Here is a 22471-nt window from a genome sequence, read left to right as displayed (position 1 = left end):
GTTAAACCCCTCATGGAATTTTCCTGGGATCTGTCTCCTTCAGCTTCCCCGCTCAGCTGTTCCCTCCTGCCTAAAATGCCCAAAACGCACCTCCAGCGCTCTAAACCCCAAATCATGAGCCGAGCTTTACGAGTCCTTTTGACGCTTTGCCCTGCGCAGCCATAACAGCCTCTCTGCGACATACAGGTGATGGCCACGGGAGCGGTTGGGGGCGATGGCCGCACACCTGCAGCAACACGCCGCATCCTTTGCGATGGTGCCTTCCCGTGCCCGGGGCGTCGGGCTCCCACCGGGCAGGAGGCGAGCACACTGGCCTTCCAGAGGGAGCTGGGGCCCCGGGGTCAGGTCGGCTTGCAGCTGGGGGACAAGGCTGTCGGTCGAGTGCTCGACAAGCGGTCAGGGAGTCCCGTCCCACGCTCGCTGGCTTCCCTTCAGCCCCGAGGTCCCAGCGGGGCTGCAAGTCCCACATTTGTCCCCCGTCCCTTGTCTTATCCGCCCCCCCTATGCCAGCCATCAAATGCCAAGCTGCTCCTCTGCATTTGTCCCCCAGCCAGTGTCCCCTTTGCCCCAAGCAAAGTCTCCTCTCTGACACCCTGTGAGCACAGCTGGGAGCAAGGGTGGTGTTTGCAAAACTTGACCGCAGGCTGAGGGGGAAGGGCAGGATCTCACACACACACAGACGCCCTGCACCCCTGGCCCTCCCTCGGGAGCTCCCTGCGCCCCACCCCTGCCTGCTGCTCACCTGTAGGGGCCTTTGCAGCGGCCGTGTCCATCCACGTGGTAACGTGGGCATTTAATTATGCCGGGAGCCCACGTCCTAAGTCCAGCTCTACCTCTTCCTGGGGGGGTGGCAGGGACACCCGCCCCCGATGCCTCCATGACTATGTCACTGCCCTCTCTACCGTGTCATTGTGAGGACACAGAGGAGAGCCTGTCCCCGCCAGGCTCCATCCCCGGCACGTGGCAAGCACTCAGGAATAATCCTCCTTGTAAGTCTTCTGGAGAACGGCTGGTGTCCTTGACCAGCTGAGCCCGACACCAAACGCCGGCTGAAGGGGTGTGGAAGGCGGCACCCGCTCCGGGGCCGGGGCTGCAGGTGGAGTTTGTCTGCCCACTTCTTCCCTCTCCCTCGTGCAGAACCTCCCCCATCTGCGGGCGGTGCTCAGAGAAGGGACAGCTGGCCCTGCCCTCCAGGGCTCATGTCCATTCAGCCGGACACTAGCTGGCATGACCAGGATGATGACCAGGGAGGAGACTCAGGGCTGGGAAGGGGGCTCTGCCTTTGTCACCGGCGTCAGAACGGGCTGGCCCTCCAGGTGTTGGGGGCACCCGGGTTTGAGAGTCCCTCTGCCACATACGTTCCAGGCATCCTTAACCACGGCACTCGGCTCTCCGAGCCTCAGTTTTCCCCTCTGTAAACTAGGAATACCAGTATCTCATTTCATCAGCTCTAAGGTGCAAAACTTCCCGACATTTCAATCCCTTTGAACTCAGGGTGCGTCTCACACATCTGAGAATTGTCTGTGATACGTGCCGCCCCACTAGCGGCACATACGATTGCTGGGGCGGCTCTCCAGCAGGGAGGAGGAGCTGACTTGAGGAGCGGCGCCGGGCTTCAGCAGGGCAGCAGGGCCTGGCTAATCCTCGTAAGTTTTCACCCTCCTCAGACACAACCCCACCCCCGCGTTTCACTGTTTCCGCATTTGGCTGCATTGTACAATCAAAGCATACGCTTTTCCTAAGAACTTGCCATTAAATCAATCGTGTGTTCTAGGGCCAGAGGCCCTTTGGATTTGAGAAACTGTGGTGGTGTTTTTCGGGTGCAGCCTCCCAGCGCTGTGCTGAAGCAGCACATGGGCCCACTGGCTGCCCCAGAGAGCAGGGGTCCCAGAGACCTCCCCTCCACCCCCCTCAGGGTCTGGAGGGGGACACAGGCCTAAAGAGAGAGCTGTGAGTGACAGTGGGTCTTGAACCTGGGGAGGGAAGGGGCATGGTCCTTCCAAGTGGCCTTGAGTGTCTCCTAAGGCCTGAATTTTGTTCCCCCCAGAATTCCTATGTTGAAGCCCTAAGCACCAATGGGATGGTGTTACGAGGCACCTTTGGGAGGTGATCAGGGTTTGATGAGGTCATGAGGGTGGGGCCCCCACGATGAGGTTAGTGACCTTACAAGAAGAGACCAGAAAGCCCCCTCTCCTCCATCCACACACAGCACAGAGGAAGGGCCAGGTGAGCACAGGCGAGAAGCGGCCAGCCGTCTGCCAGCCAGGAAGTGAGTCCTCACCAGAAACTGACAATGCCTGCACCCTGATCTTGGACATCCAGCCCGTGAGAAATAAATAAGTGTCTTTTGTTTAAGCTGCCTGGTCTGCAGTGTTCTGTTACGGCAGCCTGAGCAGACCAAGACAGTGTTCAAAAGCTAAGACCCTTGGGCTTCCCTGGTGGTGCAGTGGTTAAGAATCCACCTGCCAAAAAAAAAGGAATCCACCTGCCAATGCAGGGGACACGGGTTCGAGCCCTGGTCCGGGAAGATCCCACATGCCGTGGAGCAACTAAGCCTGTGAGCCACAACTACTGAGCCGGTGTGCCACAGCTACTGAGCCTGCTCTCTAGAGCCCACAAGCCACAACTACTGAGTCCATGCGCCACAACTACGAAGGCTGTGTGCTCCACAGCAAGAGAAGGCACGACAATGAGGAGCCCCCGCACCGCAGCGGAGTAGCCCCCGCTCAGCACAACTAGAGAAAGCCTGCGCACAGCAACGAAGACCCAACGCAGCCAAAAATAAAAACAAATAAATAAATTAAAAAAAAAAAAAAGCTAAGCCCCTCCTAGAAGAGTGAAGCAGGTGTGCAGGTGAGGCCTAGACTCCTTCCCGCCAACCCGGCCTTGACCATCTTTGCCAACTGCATGATCAGATCCTGGTCTGTTTGCTCAACAGTCACCATAGGACTTCGTGGCCAACCCTCCCAGCCTGAAGGCGGGGGGGGGGGTGGGGTGGGGTGGTGATGAGCCAACCCCCCAGACCAAACCCACTCGCTGCTCCGTCTTGATCGCCACATGTTCTTCTACCCCCACCCCCCGCCACTGCTCCTCTGGTCCCCTCCTCTCCTCAGCCCTGCAGCCACAGGCCCAGGGCTCAGCATGTGGCCGGCCCTCTCGCTTCCTCCTGTGGGAACCTCAACCAGCCCCGACTTACCATCTGAGCCCCAGCCTCACGCAGCCAACCAGTAGCCCGACACCAACTGCAGGTGTTGAAAAGGTCTCTGGAATTCAACAGGGCCAGGGCAACTTTGATCTCCACTCTCACCTCTGCACTGCTCTCCCATCCCCTCCCCTACAGTCTTTCATCTCAGCCAAGGGCAGCTTCGTTCTTCCAGCTGATCCGACCGAAGCCCGGCAGGCAAATGTGACCTCTTTGTCGCATACCCTGGATTTAATCCACCATGTGTCCTACCTTCTTACATACCCGAAGTCTAATCCTTCTCACCAGCACCACCGCCCACCCCTTGCCTGAGCCCTACTGTGTCTTGGAGGGCGGCGATGGCCCCTCAAGGTTCTCCGGCGTCTTCTCTTCCCCTGGTTTGCTGTCCTTCCAACACGCTCGCCCCTTCTGCCTCAGGGCCTTTGCACATGCAGTTCCTCTGCCTGGGCTGCTTGCCTCTCCTCACCTCCTTCACCCACGGTCTCCTTCTCAGAGAGGCCTTCCTGACCCCCTGTGTGCCACAGCCCCCTCCTCCCGCCCTGCTTTACTGCTTTCTATGGCGCTTAACTTCACCTTACTTGTTTATTTGTTTTGGGTCTCTCTCCTGGAGCGCAGACCCAGTGGCACTCGGGCTTGGCTTTGTCTCCAGGGCTTGGTGTTGAGCAGAAGCCCAGCAAATGTTAGTGAAGGAAGGCAGGAAGAATGAATGGGGAGGGGGCACAAGTGCCTCGTCCAGGGGCCCTTTGGTTTGGATCATCTTAACCAGGGTTTTCTAACCCTTGTCTGAAAGAAAAACAACAAAGCTCTTTTCAGACAAAATCTTACACAGAACCTCACAATGTAAAGGGCAGAGAGAGGATTGCATTGCTATAAATGTAGTTTGTGTTCAGATCATATCATTTACATACTTAACAATCACACATAAGAATGAGGTGGCCTGGAACGTGAGAATTCGACCTTCCGGGTCAATGGATGCTGACTCACGTCCGCTCTGTGGTCCACTTCCTTTCTTTTCTGTTTTGGTCACACAGTTCAGAGAAAATCTTGATATGCATAAAACAATTAGGAATAGCATTGAAAAAACAGGTCTGCTGTTATATTGCGCAAACAAGCCGTAGGAATCTTTATTTCTTAGGTGCGCAGAGAAGTCATCCCCGAACGCTCTAAAATTTACCTCTGTAACACATCTGAGTTTATGCGGGTGTTTTGTTACATTGTATGAGTTAAAATATCATATTAAAAAGTCAAGGTCAGCGTTGCAGACCCTCTGAAGCCGCAGGCAGGGTTGCCAGAGAAAACACAGGACGCGCAATAAAATGTGAATTTCATTTAAACAGCGGATCGTTTTGAAGTCTAAGTATGTCCCATTAAATTTGCATTTCAGGTATGATACATACTTAGACTTAAAAACAACTCTCGAAAAAAAAACCCAAAAACAAAAAACAGCTCTCCGTTTATTTGAAATTCACATTTAACTGAGCGTCCCGTACCTTCACTTGCTAAATCTGGCGACCCCATCCCAGCTTGGCGTGGGGAGGGGGGGTGTGTCTGCGGAGGCGGTGACAGTGGGGGCGGGGCAAGGAGGGGCGGAGCCGGGCGCTAGGGGGCGGGGTCCGAAGGCGTGGCCAGGAGGTTGGGGAGGGGCCATGAGCTCAGGGGCGGGGCAGGAGGCGTGACCAGGGGGCTGGAGGAGGGGCGAGTCGGTGCCTGGCGCTCAGGGTCCGGGACTGAGGGGCGCCTGGGAGCCGGGGCCGGGAGCGGGCGGAGCTGGGGGCGGGGCCTGGTCTCCGGCGGTGGGGGCGGGGCCGGGCGCTGGAGGAGGGGCCGGGCGCGCGCGGCGCACGTGACGGCGGTTGCCAGGGTGAAAGGTCAGGCGCGGCGCGGCACTCCCAACATGGCGGCGGCCGGGACGTCGGTGTCGGCGGCGCGCAGCCCGGGAGCCCCGGCGGGGTCGGAGGCCCGAGTCCGGCGCCCGCCCCCGGCGCGGCCCTCGCGGCTGCCCCCGCTGCTCGTGCTGCTGGCGGCAGCGGCGGGGCCAGGCGCGGGTGGCGCGGAGCGGCTGTACCGCGCGGGCGAGGACGCCGTGTGGGTGCTGGACAGCGGCAGCGTGCGCGGGGCCACGGCCAACAGCTCCGCCGCGTGGCTCGTGCAGTTCTACTCCTCGTGGTGCGGCCACTGCATCGGCTACGCGCCCACCTGGCGGGCCCTGGCCGGGGACGTGCGAGGTGAGGCGCGCCCCCGCGCGGGACTCGACCCCGGCCGCTCGGCCTGGCACCTGCCCTCCGGCTCGCGGCAGCCTCTCAGGCCCCTTTCCCGTTGCCCTACGGGGGCACCTCGCATAGGCCGCCGCTGGCCCGCACCCCGGGGTATATCTCCCATCTGACCGGTGAGATCTTGGGAAGTCGGTCGTCTTAAGTCAGAATGACAAGAACCCTTCTCCTCCAGTCCTCACTCCACAGCTGGGGACAGGGAGGCCTCCCCATTATCGCCTAGCTCTCCAGACCCCTAGTTTTGAGCCCCTAAGACCTTCATTAACGCCCCAGGCCTTTATCCCAGCTGTGTCCCAACGTGCACGCCATCCTCAGTAATTCCACTCCAGTGCCTAGACGACTCATTCTTTGAGGATCCCCATTCCTCTTCCAAGCTATTTTCCCTGTAAGTCCTTCTTCATCCTCTTCAGGTTTGGTTAGCTGAGCATATATAGTGGATACTCAGAGTGTCCACAACATAGATGTCCAACTGTGCTGGAGACTTCTCTATAGAAGCAGAAAAAGACCTTCAAAGCCTTTCATTGGTTGGTTCCTTGTTCATGGACGTGCAGCCTTGGATAAATCTGTCACCCACCAAACTTCTGGTCATGTTCCCACATTTTATTGATGTTTGGCACCTTTGTCATGTTGCAAATTGCTGATCGGTCACTAGGCTACTGGCCGCTCTAAACGGCAGAGTTGTAGCCAGTTAGGCGTTTTGCTGCAGCCTCCCTGCAAGCGGGCCACGCTTCAGAACGGAATGCGAATTGCTCTGAAGTGGGAGCTGGTCTCCGGCAAGAGCTGGGTTTGGCAGGGCTCTTGCTGAGGTTGAGCTGACCTCTAATTATGTATTTCAGCGGGCAAGAGAGCAACAAATTGCTAGGTTCTCTTCCTGCACTTTAGTTTTACATCCAACCCTGTTGTGATTTTTTCATATCTAGACAGACTCATAAGGAAACTTTAAAAAAGTCTAAATAGGGCTTTTGTGCGTGACTGTAAATGATTATTTTTAGATGCGTCTCCTTTTGCCTGAGGGTGTTGGGGCCTGTTGATTCTAAAGGGTCTGTTCTTTGATCTAATGTTTTCTTGAGTCCCTAGTGTTTGGCACTGGTCAGAACTGAAATCAGAGACTATGAAACGGACGTTTTACTCCTTAGTAGGTTTTTTTTTTAAGCCTTTGCTTTGACACCAAACAGAGGACTTTGCAATTCTCTTTTGTCATTGGGCGGCGGAAACACAGGTAAATTAAAACGCGGGTCGCTCTGGCAAGACGTTTGTCACCTATTTGTGCATATTTTGATTGTTGCAGTTTAGTGTCTGAAATATAAATGTTATAAACCAGCTTTGAGTGTCGCAAACTATTTCATAGTCGAACCAGCATGTAAGGAGCCTTGAAAATTGTCCCTGGAACTCAGAAGGAAAGTTGTTTTTGGAACCGAAACTAGTAAAACCCATACCTAATGGTGTGATTAACTTAACTTAGCTAAATAAGGTTATCTTAAATGAGTTGGACATCCTACAAGTCAAAGCAGGAAGAGCAGGCCTGAGACAGGAGATGTGGCTGAGTGAGAAACAGCTGTGGCTCGGAAGACAGGGCAGGCGGGGCAGGGTGAGGGCAGCGGCGGCCAGGGGGCCCTGAGAGCCAAACTGCCTGGGGGGCTCCCGAGCACCAGCTCTGACTGGAGGCAGAGCCTTGACACCTGGGGTCCCCAGAGAGAGCTCACCTGGGGACTTGGTCGGCCCAGCCCAGGCCTGCTGGCTCAGAAGCTCTGGGCGTGAGGCCTGGCGTCCTGTCAGCACAAGCCCCAGAGGTGGAGGATTTCTGTGCTCAGGGACACTAACCCTGCAGGACAACTGCAGGGGTGGGCCTGTGCCCAAAGGGGGCGGAAGCGTGGCTTATGCAGTACCCCCTCGTGGCTGTCCACACACGAGAACTCCCCGGTAAAGGAACCCGTTACTTGGCCCTGGGGTCCCACGTGACTGGCCACAGGGCCCTTCCGGTGCCTCATTTCCGCGAAGTCCCCGTGGAACGCGTTGGGAAGAAGTGCTCTCGCCGTCTCTGAGGAGGCTGGCGCAGCCCCTCTGCCCAGCGTCTTCTTCTGGCCGCGGGCCGCCACGCAGGGGAGGGGGCGCCCAGCGCCCACAGGGGCCAGTCTGAGCGCAGTCATCACTCCCGCTGTCACTGCTTTGGGCCGGCTCAGTCACTTGTGAATTGGAGTGTCCAGTGAGTCCCCGGGGCACGCAGGCCTTGGACTAGGCCTGTCAGGTGCCTCTTCCCACCCCTCTTGAAATGCAGTGTCCAGCCAGCTTGCCGCATCTGCCCCCCACCCCAGTCTCGACAGCCCTGTGGCTTCTAGAAGGTGGGTGTTTACAGTACAGCCTCTACTCCCTGGCTTGAGATTGCCTGGGGGGGGTGGTCACTGAGCTAGAGGAGCACCTGCTTCCCCTGCTGTCCCCCCACGAGCGCCTCCTAAGTGGCCTCTTCCACTCGCTCAGAGTGGGTGGGGGTCTGCAGAAGGCGGGCCTCCTCCGCTCGGTAGGGCCTCTCTGTGCACAGCTTAGGGACACCTTTGTTTTCCTAAAAGGTTTGGATTGAACTTTAGCTCTTCGCTGATATTTTCAAGGTTTAAAAATAATTGTTTTTCCTTCGAAGAAGATGGCTTAACCAACAGAAGATGTGCTGTTGGGTGCCAGCTGTCCTCCCGGCGTTTATGTAGATCTGGCTCGGGCCTGTCACTTCTAAGTCCTTCGCAAAACAAAACCCTGCCGCGTCCCTGAAAACCCTTTTGCCCAGAGCTGTGATGTTAGCTCAGCTGGTGGTGCCGCTTCCTCTTGAGGTGGGAGCTGAGACACCTGTGTGGGGGGCAGCCCGCCACCACCGAGATTTGTCAAGGCAAGGAGTGTCCCTGTCTTCATCACCGGGTCCTGGTGTCTGTCCTGGCCCATCTCTCCTCCGCTCTGTCTTTGGGGAAGAGCGCCAGGGAAGCAGGGGCAGGTTTTCTGTCATTGGCCCCAGAATTCTTGATGAGAGACTCAGAGGGGCGCCCCGGAGCTGGCAGGCAGGCACCCGCCGCACACCCCTTCTCTTCCCGTCACCCACGTGTGGTCACACGGTTGAGTGGCAGGCCGGGGGCACCAGAGCCCTGACGGCTCGCTCCTGGCATCTGCGGGGACAGCCGGGCCCCTTCTTGCTGCTGGGGCTTGGTCTCACCTCCCAGTGAGCTCTTCATCACCAGCAGTCTCCTGGTCAGCATGGCCGCAGGCTTCGTGGACGTGAACTAGACCACCTGGTGTTCCCCACGGGTCATTACCTGTGCACCACAGGAGGCGGGACTGAGGGAGGAGGGGGTGCTGTTGGAACGGGAGTTCACCTGGACCCCAGAGAGGTGGGTGGGCAGGGGTGCTCCCCCTCCCTCCCCCGTCACGGGCCCAGCAAAGCTTGTCGTGGGCTCCCGCCACCAAGACTTGTCTGCAAGACCCAGACTTCATTGCGACCAGGTCCAGAGGGACACCGCCGCTGTGTGAAGCCCGCGACACTGAGTGAAGGAGCCCTGGTGGTAAATGCCGCTGGCCTGCCTGGGCTTTGCAGGCGAGTCAGGGACCTTACCCATCTTGGGGGCTTTTCCTGCCTTGCGATGCACAGCCTCCAGCCAGCAGGAGCCTGTCCGCGTCCAGTGGGCTCACTGCAAAGCCTGCGGGACCACGTACAGTGTCAGCTTAACCACACCGGGCGAACTCGGGGGAGGAAAGGACGCTGGAGACCCAGTCCCGGCCCTCTGCCCCGTGGCGAGGCTGAGGCAGAGCGCCCAACTCCAGGCTGCTCTGGGGGCTCGTGTGTAACGCGTGCTCCTTAGCGTGAGGCTTAGTTTCTGCCGAGGCCTGTGTGTCCTGGTTTGCAGCCTGAACTTGGAGCTTGTCTAAGCAGCCCTTTGCTCGTCCAGGAAGGGGTGTGTGCAGGGACCAGAGCGTCCTCCAGCAGCTGGAATGTGGGATCAGAAAGGCCAGCGTTGCCCTGACTTGCGGAGGGAGGGCGAGGAGGGCGAGGAGGCCGGGATGGAGCCGGGCCTTAAGCACCGCGCTTGGCTGCGCCCGTTCAGGCCTCGGAGGTCACTTCATCTGCATGTAATCATCTTCTAGAACCAGTTGTTGCTTGACCGTAAATCAGACTTTTATAGATGTTTTATTAGAACTTGACAAGTAACGGTGAAAACTTTAATCCTGTTAGGTTAAGTAATATGGTTACTTGACAAGGAAACTTGAAATAAATTTTAGTCCACTGTGCATAGAAGCTTAATTGTTTCACGAGTATTTTTTAAGCCTGTGGTACTGAAAACAGACGGGCTCACGAGTGGGAGTGCGGAACGGGCGCGGGCCTCACCGCTGCTCCCTGTGGAGGCTCTGGCGGCCTCCCTGCCTCGCAGCTGGCGCGCTTCACCCCCGTGTCTAGTTGGGGGTGGCTGACGCTGTCTCGTCCTGAAAGCAGGCAATTTGCATTCGGTTTAGAGCGCTTCTCTCCTTTGTGTGGTGGGGTCCCAACAGGTGGGAGAGGCAGGAGGAGGGGAGGGTACCAGCTGAATGGGCGAAGACCCCGAAGCTCAACCTCTGAAGTGGTTTGCATTTTATTTGATAAAATAGACTGTCTCCCTTTTGTGTGGCGTGAATGCCGTCCATCTGCTGGGATACTTGCAGTGGCTGCTGGCGCCTCTATAACCGAAATTCTCCCTCATCTGCCTCCTTCCGGGCCTTCCCGCGGCTCCGTGTGAGGTGTGGGCAGGCCCCGCCCCAGGCTGCCCCCCGACGGGGTGTGCCGTCTGGAGTGGAGCCCCGGCTGCCTGTGGACGCGGGAGCCCTCGGGCCGGGCAGGGGGCTGTCCTCTGCCCGCCAGCGTGCGCCCTGCCGGAGCAGCGTCGGACTCCGGCTCTGCATTAATCCAAGTGCGTTCCCCCTCCCGTGGACCCCGTCCTTGGGGGGAGGTGCGGACAGTGAACAGAAAGCGGGCAGCACGGGCAGTGGGTTGGGGGGGTAAGTCCTGGGAAGGGGAGTGGGGCGGTGGGAGCGGCGCAGGGCAGGGCCGCAGAGCGAGGGGCCCGCCACGTAGGGGCACGGCAGGGCTGGGGCGCGCCCAGAGGGCCCAGCTCGAAAGGGGCCGGGGGAGCCGTGCTTTCCCTCCTCCTGGCCAGCAGAGGAGGAGTAGCTTTCAGCCGGGGCCGCACGACCTGCTTCCTCTGGAGGATCCCCAGCTGCTCCCTGGAGGACTGAGGGCCAGAGGCCCACTGGCCGGCGGGAGTGTCACGGGGGTGGGAGGTGCCCCACCCCGCGCCAGCTCACTTCGTGAGGGGCTGAGGGGCTCGGGGGGTGGGTTGTGGAGGGTAGTAGCGCTTGTCCTCCAGAGCGTTCAGGTGTTTGGGGGGTAGCGTCCTTTTGCGAACGGGAGGAAGGACGGCCTTCCAGGTGGAGTGCACTCTGGGGTAGATGGGGTTTGGCCCAGACTTGCCAAGTGAAACAGCTGGCAGCCCGGGGCTCTGTGGCCTCACTGTCGTGTTCGTTTCCAGGGCCCAGCTGCCGTTCCTGCCCTTGGCCAGGCACTGCCCAGTCGGGCTAGTTTTCTTCCACATCCTGCTGTTGAGACACATGTAAAACTTGGACAGAAGGTGGGACTCGTGTCCTCTCGGTGTCATGTGGCCTCATCCCCAGGTTCTGACCTTTGCTTGATGACCGTTAGTTCAGGGCTCAGACCCAGCCTCAGTGAACTCACAGACCTGACTGGGCAGAGATGCAAATCCCTTCTGTCCAGTGGGAAAGGGAACCCTGCTGGCGCTGGCCAGCTCTGTCTCAGCTGGGCTGGTGCTGGTGGCCATGTGCTTGGTCCTCTCTCACCCCGAACGGGTCCTTCAGTCACCAGGTCAAGGGCATGTGTGACACCTGTTCCCTCTGCAATGTATGAGTCATGCTCTTAGCTTTTTGAAACTTATACCCTGATACTGACTTAGGGTGGACTCAGTGTAGGGACCCCTCATGCTAATAACTTTACCGAGCATTCCATCTATTAGAGGCGTCCAAGGAAGGACTAGGCCAGCGTAAGTTTTTCTTAAACGTCCCACAAAGCATTTCAGCGCGGCCGGACTGCTCCTGAGGCACCGTTGCTTTTTCAGGCAACACCTCAACTTTCTTTTCTTTTTCATTTCGAAGCCACTGGCAGCTGTACCCTATTTTGAAGGGCTGGGTCTGCCTACTGGGTGCCTGGGACACTTGAAGGCGCTTCGGAGGCCGAAAAACCTGAGTAGGAAGGTGTAATCTAGTCTCTGTTTTACAGCTGGGGTGACACAGGCACAAGGAGACTCCTAAGTTTCCCAGCTCCTCGAAACCTGGTGGCAGAGCGGGTGTGGGCCGGACGCTCTGCCTCCGGCCAGGTGTCCTTATGCTGTCCGGCACTGCCTGTCGCATTGGGGTGGGACACAGTGAGGCTGGGGGACCTTCGGGGTCCATTCAGGGCGGCGGCCCGGTCCCAGCTTGAAGGGATGGTGGGTGCACACTGACTCCCTCCCAGGAGGGCTCCTAGGGTACTGCTGCATGCGGGCGCCCACCCCCAGCAAAGCCTGTTTCCCCACCCGAGCATCCCCTGCGTCAGGCCAAGAAGAAGTTTCCACCTTTTCACTGGGAAGGTGCGAGTTGATGCTGAGCTGGACGAGGGTGACCTGCCAGTTGAGGGCGGGCTGCCCTGCCTGGAGACTTCGTAGAAAAGCACGCTTGGGCCTTCCCTGGCAGTCCAGCGGTTAAGACGCTGCGCTTCCACTGCAGAGGGCGCGGGTTTGGTCCCTGGTCGGGGAACTAGGATCCCACATGCCATGTGGCCAAAAGCAAGGAAAAGCGAGCTCAAGGTCCGTGTGTCATGAATGTAACAGGAGGTGGGGAGGTTCCTTGCCTGGCGGTCTCCTCTGCCCTCCCGGCTACTGCCCAGAGGTCCGGCCCGGCACAGCTCCAGGGCAGAACGTCCCGCCCCCTCAGCCATCCCGTGGGGACCTGGAGCCGCTTCCTCGCCGGTAGAGCAGGAAGGGAGACAGTCGCCTCCCAGGGCTGGCTGTGAGGCTTGCCCGGGGTCGCGAGCGGCAGAGCTGCCTTGAGAGCTGAGTCCTGAGCAGGAGGGAGGAGGTGACAGCGGCCCTCGCGGCACAGGCGCGTCGTGCGGGTCGGCCTGGCCCCGTCCATGCGTTCCGGCCCGTGACGTGGCTGCATCCTGTGGTCGGGGTGGGGTGCCACGCTCGCGAATGGGCTCCTGCCGTCTGGGGTGGCCCACGTCTAGTGAAGAGAAGGTGTGAGATGTGTTGGGAGTACGAGGATTGTCTGTACGTTTGAGAAGGGGCCACGTTGTGCAGGGCCTTTTAAAGAAGTTGTCAGAGGAAACGGCTGCTTCATTCCACGTGTGACCGTCTGAGGGTTTGGGGGGGCGGGCGTTAGGGTGGCAGCATCGGGGGGCGCTGAGTTGGAAGTGGGGCATGTCTTTGTCTGGAGGCAGCAGGACCAAGCGTGGAGAAGATCCTGGGGGGACCCTCCGCTTCGGTGGAGGGTGGGCCGGGCGCCTCGGGTGCGGCGTCTTCTCTGCCTGCCTGGACGGCGGGCCGCGGGCTCTGCAGCCACCGAGCCGACTGGACCTCGGGCGGAGCTCCAGGACCCTCCTGTGTAAGAGCCAGCTGCCCGCCAGGCAGGCCCCACAGCGCGTGACCTGTGAACTTGCTCCGCTTGGGAAGAGAGGCTGGCGGGGCTTCTCTTGCCCTGGCGACCGCTCCTGGGCAGGGCCAGGGATGGCCCCTGTGAGGAGGCGACGTGTGTGACACTGAGGAGGAACGTGGCCGGCCACTCAGAGGACAGCGTCCGCCCGAGGACTGCGTCCTGTGGGCTGAGAGCCGGGCACGTCGTGGTGGGGCTGGTGTCCCCGCGCTGGCCGGGCAGAGTCTCGGGCTGGGGTGGGCACCAGGCCCCGACTCGGCTCTGCAGGCCAAGCAGCCCGTGGAGCCCGCGGTTCTCGTTTGCAGTCTCGGAGCTGTTGAAGCGGGGCCGTGTGTGAAGCTGGCGCCGTGTTAGAGTTGGGAGGGCCGGCACCCGGGCCTGCGGCCTCCTCTCCCTGCGGCCGCGCGTGGCAGCCGTGCTGGGTGCTGTCTGCGGCCTCCTGCACCGGGAATCCCGGGAGGTGTGAGCTGAGGAACAGGACGCGCGGCCTGCGGTGCACAGACGCGTAACACGCGGCCCCCGCAGGTACCCTGAGGTTCCCAAGTTTTCTACATTTATTTCTGTAACACATACTTACTAAGAAAAATCTGAAAAACAAAACAGTGGGCCCAAGTCCCACCGTGAGAACTGCACCCTCGTGAACGGCTTTTTCTGTCCGGGGCTGGCTCCCTTGTGTGCATAATGTCAGCTCTTGAAGCAGTTTTCCATTTTCTTTCTGTCTGGGTCCTAGAGCACTTTTTTTGAAGATGGAGTGAAAGTGTGCCATGGAGATTCTCAGTAAGCCCTGAAGCCCTGTGTCTGTGCGCCGGGGAGGAGGTAGCAGGAGCGCGGTGGCGAGTACACCCACAGCCCGGCCGCCGGGGCGGAGGTGGCCCTGGGAGCCCAGCAACCTGCCAGCCGTGCATCCTGTCCTGCGTCTGGGCCTCTGCCGCACTAAGTGGATGAGAGTATTAACTGTTCTTCCTCAGGTCCTTGTAATTGGAGACTGCAGGAAGATGTGACCTGTGATTTGGGAGGGCTCTGTGATTTTTGTTTTCCATCCATTTAAATGGCCTCAAGATGAACCGGTTTCACTGAGGCCACGTTAAGTGCAACACTATTCGGTCATTGACTGTGAAAGCAGAACTTTGGTTTTGTTTTTTGTTTTTTTTTTTTTTACTTGATTCTTTGCGTTATATTAACGTCGGTAAATATTCTGTATAATTACAGAGGAAAAAGGCATGTTTTTTTATAAGATTTTTTTTTTAATGTGGACCGTTTTTGAAATCTTTACTGAGTTTGTTACAATATTGCTTCTATTCTGTGTTTTGGTTTTTGGCCCTGAGGCATGTGGGATCCTAGCTCCCCGACCAGGGATCGAACCTGCACCCCCTGCATTGGAAGGTGAAATCTTAACCACTGGACCTCCAGGGAAGTCCCAAAGGCATGTATTTTTAAGCAAAAGTAGTGTATGAGGTGGAAAAAAGAAGTAATGATTGAATTGCCGGTATGTGGAAGCCGTCACGTTTGCAGAATACTTAGCGATGGGCAGTATTTTCTCTCTCCTTCCAGGCGTGCTTTTAATACAACCTCTGGAGTCTCAGGTCGTAGCAACACTCAGAGAAAACCCGTTTGGCGTGATTTATAACCTGATGACTAGTTTAGATGGGCGGTGTCTGTCGGAACTCACCAGCGCCTCAGGGATGGACCGTTGTCAGTTCCCACTCAGCAGTCACATGGTGCAGACGGCAGCTAGCGGGACTCGCCCCGTCCCTGGCCCGTCCCCTGCGGCCCGTCCTGCCGGGGTGCTTCTCTGCTCCTCTGTGTGTCTGCAGAGGCCGCCAGCTCATCTTGCTTCCCCTGCAGCCCATCCCCCTGTAGGCAAGGAGCCAGGAAACATTTGGGAATCTTACCGTCCCAGAGGAAGGGAGCAAATCTTTAAAGGGAAAACCTCCCTGGAGGATGTTGGGGAGACCGCTCCTTGGAAGCTGGTGACCGAAGGGACGAGCTCCGCCCTTACCGCTGGGTGAGCCGCGCCTCGGGGTCTCCAGGGCACAGCTTCGTCTGTACAAACTGCCCCCGCCCGCCGTCTGGCCTGCAGCGGGCGGGGGAGGGGAGGTGTCAGCAAGAAGGAAGGCAGCCAGAGGTCACCCATCTCCTGTTGGAAGGATGCCACACCACCTGGGAACTGTTCTCCCCCAAAGCTGAGATCTAGGTCCGCGTGTTTACAGAAAACCCCGGGGGCAGGGGGCACTCACAAAATCCAGATGGTGGGAGACCGCGGGTGTAGAAGACGGGCCTTGTTTGGACGCGATTTAAACAAAGTAAGCAGAAATGGGACAGTTAGGAAGATTGGACTCCCGACCAGATGCTTGTTGCTGCTGAAGCACGTTGGTCTGAGCTGGTGTGGCGCCCGGAGGACGCTTGTGCTGGGAAAGCAGCTCTTCCCTTTCGGAGGCGCGGGGTCGGCTATGTTGAAACGACTGGCTGGCGGAGGCCCACTTGGCACCGCTGGGAAGGGGCTCAGGGTTTGAGTGAAACAGGACTCAACTGTGAGCTGGTTAAGTGTTGATATTAAAGGTAGGAAAAAAGATATTTGAAACCGCTCCTTTTCTACTCCCGAGAACGGCAGCAGTGTCTGAGGGTGTGGGAAGGGCCTCGGGGAAAGGGTTCGGAACCACTTCCTTGGTGTTTGCACACAGCTAGCTGTGTCTCTGGCCTGAAAGACCGGGGGCCAGACGCTGCCGGCCTTTCCTTTCGTTCGAGTGAGTACACGGGAACGTTCTGGCTAAATGGCCTGGACCACGTGCGTCCAGTTAAACTGTAAACACTGGCTCGGTGTCCCTGACGGAGGGCCGGCCACGGGCTGATGGCAGCCCTCTGTTCCCAGCGCTCTCATCCGTCTCGGGGTCGTTTAATTAGGAGACCGAGGAGGCCGCGGGGCGATTTGCAGGTTAGGCAACAGCGCTGATGAGGGTCCCATCCTCTTTCCCAGCTCAGCTCAGGACTGTCCCGAGCGTGGACGGGCTTGCGGAATGGCCCGCGAGGCTGCGGGCCTGGGTGGACCGTGGGGACGGGCCCGCGCTGACGGTCTCACTCCTGCTTTTCAGACTGGGCCGCTGCCATCCGAGTCGCCGCCCTGGACTGTGCGGAAGAGAAGAACCACGAGGTGTGCCGCGCCTACGAGATCCACTTCTACCCCACCTTCCGGGTGAGAACCTCCTCCCTGCGCGTGGCGGCGGCTTTAGGTTGAAACCCACCAGCTGTGTAATTGCTGCGCTTTCAGCATTTGGGGCGGGCGTCTTGAAACGTGGGGGGTTCTGTTTGCAGAGGGGCGCCTCTCCTCCCACCCTGCTGGGTTGCCCGTGTCGTGGTGGGACGGTACCCGCAGCTCCTGCTTTCACCCAGCGAGGGGAGGTGGGTGAGGCCTGCGGGTGGGGGAATGGCCGGGGGCTGCCCTGAGAGCCGGTCTGAAGCCCCCAGGTGTCGGTGTGCGGCGGCGATGGGTCTGGGAGCCGGCGTGTGGCCGGCCTGCCCGGCCGTGTGCCTGCACGGCTGTCCCTCACACAGGCCTGTCCCTGTCTCTCCCACTAGGGGGCGGGCTGGAAGCTGAGAAGCAGACCCAGGTCTGTGTGCGCACATGTGCGGTCACTCGCCTGCACCCGAGCGCATCACGGTGACTTTACATCTCAGGGAACATGCTGAGCTTTTGGAAGTGACCTCTGAGAAGCTTGGAGACCCCCCAGCCTCTCAGCCCTCACATCCCACGCTCTCTATTGTGCAGCGTCAGATGCTTCTCCTCTAAGTGTTGACCTGGTGACAGCCGTGCATCCGTCTCCTGGCTGGGCCATGCCCACTGGTCGGCCTGGTGCCCCAGCCCCACCAGAGTCACCCTCCCCTTGAGCCCCGTGTCGAAATGTGTTACTGTTTTATTTTCCGTCTTATTTTGTTTCAGCTTTACACACAGGGCTCTGTGTGCTGTGTGTGAGCTTCGGGCCGCCTCTTTCCTAACAGGACGTTGCTAGAATCACCCGCACGCTGGGTGGGGCTGGGCTCCGCCAGCAGCACGGTTTACCGCCACGGGCCCTGAGCTGCCGGGCACTCGTGTGTGTGTCCTGTGCCGCCTGGCGCCGGCCTGGAGTGCGGTGCTGGGCCTTCCCTGCTGACGGGTGACAGGGAGTGATCACTACTCCGCGGGTGGCCCTGTCTGTTGGTGTCATTTGCCCGTTTTCCTCTCCCCCGCGTGTGCTTTTCTGACTGATTTACAGGAGTCCTGTGTCTTCCCGACACTCGCCCTCCTTCAGCTATGCGTGTCCGGGGGTGTCAGCACCCAGCCTGTCACTGTTGCCACTGTCTTTACTGTGTCTTTTAACGAAGAAAGTTTTTAATTTTGATGTAAAGTCCTTTTGTTCTGCTCAAAGACACTTGATATAGTGCCTGCCCTCGTCCCTAGGAGTTTTTGTGTCGTTGAGCGGACATACCGCGAACATGTAGCACCAGGAGCCTTTAGGGGATGCGCCGTCTGCCAGAGCTCCGGCCCTGTTGGGGCAGAAAATGTAAAGAGCGGGGTTCCGCTTGGCACTGAGCAGCCGCTCGTGAGTCTGGAGGGAAACACTGGCGTCCACAGAAACACACAGAAATGTGGTTCGTTGTCAGTCAACGTCACGTGTCTGGAACAAAGGGACTAAAGCTCTCAAAGACGATGGTCGTTTTGTTGCTTAAAGATTAAACGTTTACACAGACGCCAGGCAAGGCTGTTTCTTATTTGTTCTGTGTTTTTCTTCTTAGTATTTTAAAGCATTTGCAAAGGACTTTACAACTGGAGAAGATTTTAAAGGTAAGGACCTAAGTGTTCTATTCTGCCGTCCTAGATTCCTTCCCCCTTAGATAAATCTGTTCACGTGAGACTAGAACACGCCCTGGTTGGGTCTGCCCCTCACCCCGGCTTTGGCGCGTTTACATCGGCACATCGGCCCTTCCTTTCCTGTAAGGGTTCAAATGGTCCTAGTTTCAGCGAGAATTCTTTCTTCTGTGCTTTGCCTTCCTTGGCAAATACGGTGGGAAATTTATTTTCTTAAGTAAACTTTTCTGGAAAAAAGAAAAGTTTGAGAAGTGCACACATCACAAGGGCACCCCGATGAATTTTTGTCAGTGATCCCCCCCAGTTCCCCCCAGGAGCCCACAGTGAGGGCAGTCTGCCTGCCTCTGAACTTGGTGTAGATGGACACATGCCTCTGTCTCCAGGCCGCGTGCGTGTGCGTGGGGGGGGGGGGTGCCCCCCCGTGGCCGTGTGTCCCTGGAGCCCACCGATTCCCACGCTGGTTGCTGAGAGGCCTCCCGGCATGTGCATCCACGGCCGTGTGCGCTCGCACTATCGGGGCCCTGGGGTGGGACGGGCGCTCGGCAGGCAGACGCGGCCGTGACGGTGGGTGCCGCCCTGCAGGGCTGGACAGAGAGCCGCAGACGGTGCGGCACACGATGATCGACTTCCTGCAGAGCCACACGGACGAAGGCAGGCCTCCCGGGTGCCCGTCTTTGAACCCCATTCGGTGCGTAGTGCTGTAGAACGGTGGCGCGCTGCAAGCTGAGTGTAATTGTGTAAAGTAGCGACTTGCATTAAGTGACGTGGGCACTGGTCTGCGATGGCCTTGGAAGCACTGAAAGCCTCTTTTCCTCTTCAAAGGCCCAGGGACGTTCTTTCTCTCATTGACAACAGCGGCGGCCGTTACGTGGCTGTCTTATTTGAAAGCAACAGCTCCTACGTTGGACGTGAGGTACTGTCTGCGCCTCTTCCAGTGTCGGGTCTGTGTCAGATTCCTGTGAGGCAGTAACTACGTCCGCCTGATCTGTCGTATTCTCGGGATTGGCGTTTGTGTTATTCAGCAGACGCACTGGTTACAGAGAAGCCTGTTGGGGTGAGGCTGTGCCTCCAAGGGGAGAGGAAGCAGCTCCCGAGTGCAGCCTGGTCCTCTGGGTGGGGGGCCTGGTCCCCCGGGGGGTGGCCAGGAGGGACTCACGGCAGACCTGGCCCTCGGGATGCGCGTCTTCCCTGAGGGCATTCTCTCTTTCCTAGGCGTTATTTATTTATTTATTTATTTTCTGGTGCGCGGGCCTCTCACCGCTGCGGCCTCTCGCGTTGCGGAGCACAGGCTCCGGACGCGCAGGCTCAGCGGCCATGGCTCACGGGCCCAGCCGCTCTGCGGCATGTGGGATCCTCCCGGACCGGGGCACGAACCCGCGTCCCCTGCATCGGCAGGCGGACTCTCAACCACTGCGCCACCAGGGGAGCCCTCCTAGGCGTCATGATCAAGATCTTTTCTTTGCTGTGTTCTGAACTCCCAACTTTTTTGCCAAATCCCAGGTTCTGGAAAACAGTGTTTCTGTCGTGAATCTTTGCTTTGTTGTCACTTCACACGTGTGGGTCTGAAGCCCTTGCCTTTGGCAAAGTCTCAGTAAAATCCAGGTGCCAGGAGCCGGGCTGGAGGACAGGGATCCTTCACCCCGAGGTCTCCTAGGGATGAGAGAAGACACCTCACTCCGGAACTTAGCCCCGGGTGCCATGTTCCTCCCTCTGCTGGCCTCTCGACTGTTCTTCCGAGGTTGGGGCTCTGGGAAGGAAGGGTGGTGGTCCCGGTGGGGCTTTGGCTGCCAGGTGGGTGCCCGGTTCCTGCTCTCAGCAAGGCCCCTGGTTGGGACACGGCTCTGTCGCTCCTGAGAGAGAGGTGGTTCCTCACCCAACTGTCCGGGTGGCACGCCTGGGGCTTGCTGTTAGTCTTTCACTCTCTTCTAGCTCCTGAGATGCCACCCGGGGGTCCCACTGCCACTGCCCCCCACCACTGCGCCTTCAGCCTCAGCAGCCCTGGACTGGGCAGCTCTGGAGGGAGGAACGGCTGACCGGGGACGCTGTCAGCCTCCCAACGCAGGCCCCGAGGGTGGAGGGGAAGCTGGAGGCTGGGGCGCGGCCCCAGCTCACGTGGGGCTGACCGTCCCTGTCTGACGACTGAGGGCCTTGGAGGATGTGTGAGGAGCACAGCACAGACCCCTCTGATGGTCTGCTCGGTGAGGAGGCTGTAGTTCCTGCCGTGCGACAGTCGGGGGCCTGAAGGGGCCACCGAACAGGGATGTCGGTGGTCTGGCTTAGAGGGGATGAGCTGCGATGCTGTGAGAAGCTGCGTTCGTCAGTCCGTTTCCGGAGAACCCTGCCGTCCACAGCGAAGCAACCTACTTTCTCGTTGCCCAGGTGATCTTAGACTTGATTCCCTACGAGAACATCGAGGTGAAGAGAGCGCTGGGCTGGGATAAAGCCTTTCTGCAGAAGCTCGGTGTTTCTTCTGTCCCCTCGTGTTACTTGATTTACCCAAACGGGTCCCACGGATTAGTTACCGTGTAAGTAGAGTCTGGCTTCAGGGATGTTTGTGACGCCACCGACACCCCCAGCCCCTGGGCGCTCACTGCTGTGTGGGGTGGTGGGGGAGACCGGCTGCAGGCCCCACACGGGCGCTCGCCTTGCTGACACCAGCAGCACCATCGTGAAAATGCCGCTGGCCTCTGCGCTGGGTGCCTGCACGCCCGTAAGATAAGCTCGGCTGGAGAGGAAGCAAGTTGAGGCGCGGCTGGGAGAGCGTCACAGGCGGGGAGGTGAGCTGCCTGCCTGGCCCCCCAGCCTCACGCCGGAGGCCCCAGGCCAGCCTCGCCCGCGGCCCCGGAGCTCTTGGCGAGGCACCGCGTGTGGACACGGCGGCGAGAAGGCGGGCGCTTTCCTCCCTCGGGGCTCCTGTCTCAGTCTCTGGGAAGTTTAGCTGGGGCACCGAGGGTGCTGCCCCCAGGAGCCTCAAGCATGCCGTAGTTCCTTGGGTGTATTTTCTATTCTTTAAAAAAAATGGAATTCAGGGTAAGCCAGGAGGTCTTACCGGGGGCGCCCGGCTCTACAGCAGACCTTCCTTGAGCAAACTGCTATCTTGTTTCGGAGAAAAAGCTCGTTTTACATTCAGAGCGTCACCTGTGCACCCTCAGCGCAGAGCGTCATCTGTACACCCTCAGCATTTTCACATTCAGAGCGTCATCTCTACACCCTCAACATAAAGTGACGTTGATATTTTTACCAGTAACTGCTGCGTTCTCCTTTGGGGAATGAAAATAAGCTCTGGACCCTTTGGGGGGCCCCTGAGCTACCTGGGGAGGGCACAGTAACGGCCTTCACAGCCCTCCACTCTCCGCCAGTGGAGGGGCCACTCTGCAGTGCCCAGGAGCCACCGGGCTGTGAGGAGGGGCTGGGTGCTCCTTCCCCCTCCCCGCCCAGCTCCAGACGCCCACGTGGAGCTGGCAGCCTGTGGGCAGAGGATGTCGGAAGCACAGGGTAAAGCTGACCTTGGCAGGTGCCGAAACCGGCGTAGTGCTACGATTCATTTTTGTTGGGTGGGGATGTTATGTGCTCAGGTGGGGGGCCAGCTCCCCGAGGCCCGGGCTTTGCCACCATCCCACCCCGCCCAAGATACCTGCAGGAGATGCCCAGAGAATGGCTGGGCTGGGTGGTGCCCGTCACCCTGGAGTTACAGAGGGAGGGCTGCTCTGACCCTGGGGCCACAAGGCGCCTGCGGACGGGGGCCGGCCCGCCGAAGCCCGCCTCCGAGCCCGTGCCCTGCCCTCCTCTTTCTCGCAGCGGGAAGCCTCTCCGATCGTTTTTCTCCTCTTACTTGAAGTCATTGCCGGATGTGAGGAAGAAATCGCTTTCATTGCCTGAAAAACCAAGCAAAGAAGACACCTCTGAAGCTGTGGTGTGGAGGGAATTTGACAGGTGAGCGAAGCTGCCGGGAGCGTGTGGCTGGGGGTCCGGGGGTCACTGCAGGGCCGCTCGTTCAGAAGCCCGCCAGCCGCCCGCCAGCGCTCGGGGATTCTCTGCGTTGCCTCCCCGGGGTGGCGTCCCTCTGGGGTAGGAGCCAGCATGCGGGAATCTACGTGAAGAGAGAGGCGCCCACACTGACCTTGTAGCGTTTCCTCCCAGGTCGAAGCTGTACGCGGCTGACCTGGAATCGGGGCTGCACCACCTCCTGAGGGTGGAGCTGGCAGCCCGCAGGTCCCTGGCCGGGGCCGAGCTGAAGACACTCAAGGACTTCGTCACCGTCCTGGCCAAGGTGCATGGGCGTCTGGACTTGACCACACGACCTCGCCCGTCTTCCACTCACCCAGACGCCTGCCGTGTGCTGGGGGCCTGCGGGGCACAAAGCTCCTGGCCACGTGGAGACGCCCGCGCACTCGGCGGGGGTGGGGGGGGGCGGGGGGATGGGGACTGGGCAGGGCAGCGCCGCGGTCAGAGGGC

At 59.1% G+C, this 22471-nt stretch overlaps 1 protein-coding gene and 1 long non-coding RNA gene across 2 annotated transcripts in view; both read left to right on the top strand.

The window, feature by feature from the left end:
- The first annotated feature begins 983 nt into the window (after positions 1 to 983).
- LOC141278914 (uncharacterized) lies at positions 984 to 2345 on the top strand. Its single transcript, XR_012332319.1, has 3 exons — positions 984 to 1096; positions 1495 to 1646; positions 2210 to 2345. It is a non-coding gene; the product is annotated as an uncharacterized lncRNA (long non-coding RNA).
- A 2729-nt stretch (positions 2346 to 5074) lies between these two features.
- The window catches only part of QSOX2 (quiescin sulfhydryl oxidase 2), a 29075-nt gene continuing 11678 nt past the window's right edge, over positions 5075 to 22471 (top strand). The window contains exons 1-8 of the mRNA XM_033859060.2: positions 5075 to 5427; positions 16266 to 16366; positions 17944 to 17992; positions 18599 to 18704; positions 18839 to 18929; positions 20396 to 20541; positions 21815 to 21949; positions 22157 to 22286. Of these exons, the coding sequence (XP_033714951.1) occupies positions 5097 to 5427; positions 16266 to 16366; positions 17944 to 17992; positions 18599 to 18704; positions 18839 to 18929; positions 20396 to 20541; positions 21815 to 21949; positions 22157 to 22286 (1089 nt within the window). The 5' untranslated portion in view covers positions 5075 to 5096. The remainder of the gene's footprint in view (positions 5428 to 16265; positions 16367 to 17943; positions 17993 to 18598; positions 18705 to 18838; positions 18930 to 20395; positions 20542 to 21814; positions 21950 to 22156; positions 22287 to 22471) is intronic.

This window comes from Tursiops truncatus, chromosome 6, assembly GCF_011762595.2.
Source record: "Tursiops truncatus isolate mTurTru1 chromosome 6, mTurTru1.mat.Y, whole genome shotgun sequence".
Classification (NCBI taxonomy): domain Eukaryota; kingdom Metazoa; phylum Chordata; class Mammalia; order Artiodactyla; family Delphinidae; genus Tursiops; species Tursiops truncatus.
The sequence above is the reverse complement of the archived record's forward strand: the minus strand, read 5'-3'. Positions and strand labels throughout refer to the sequence as shown.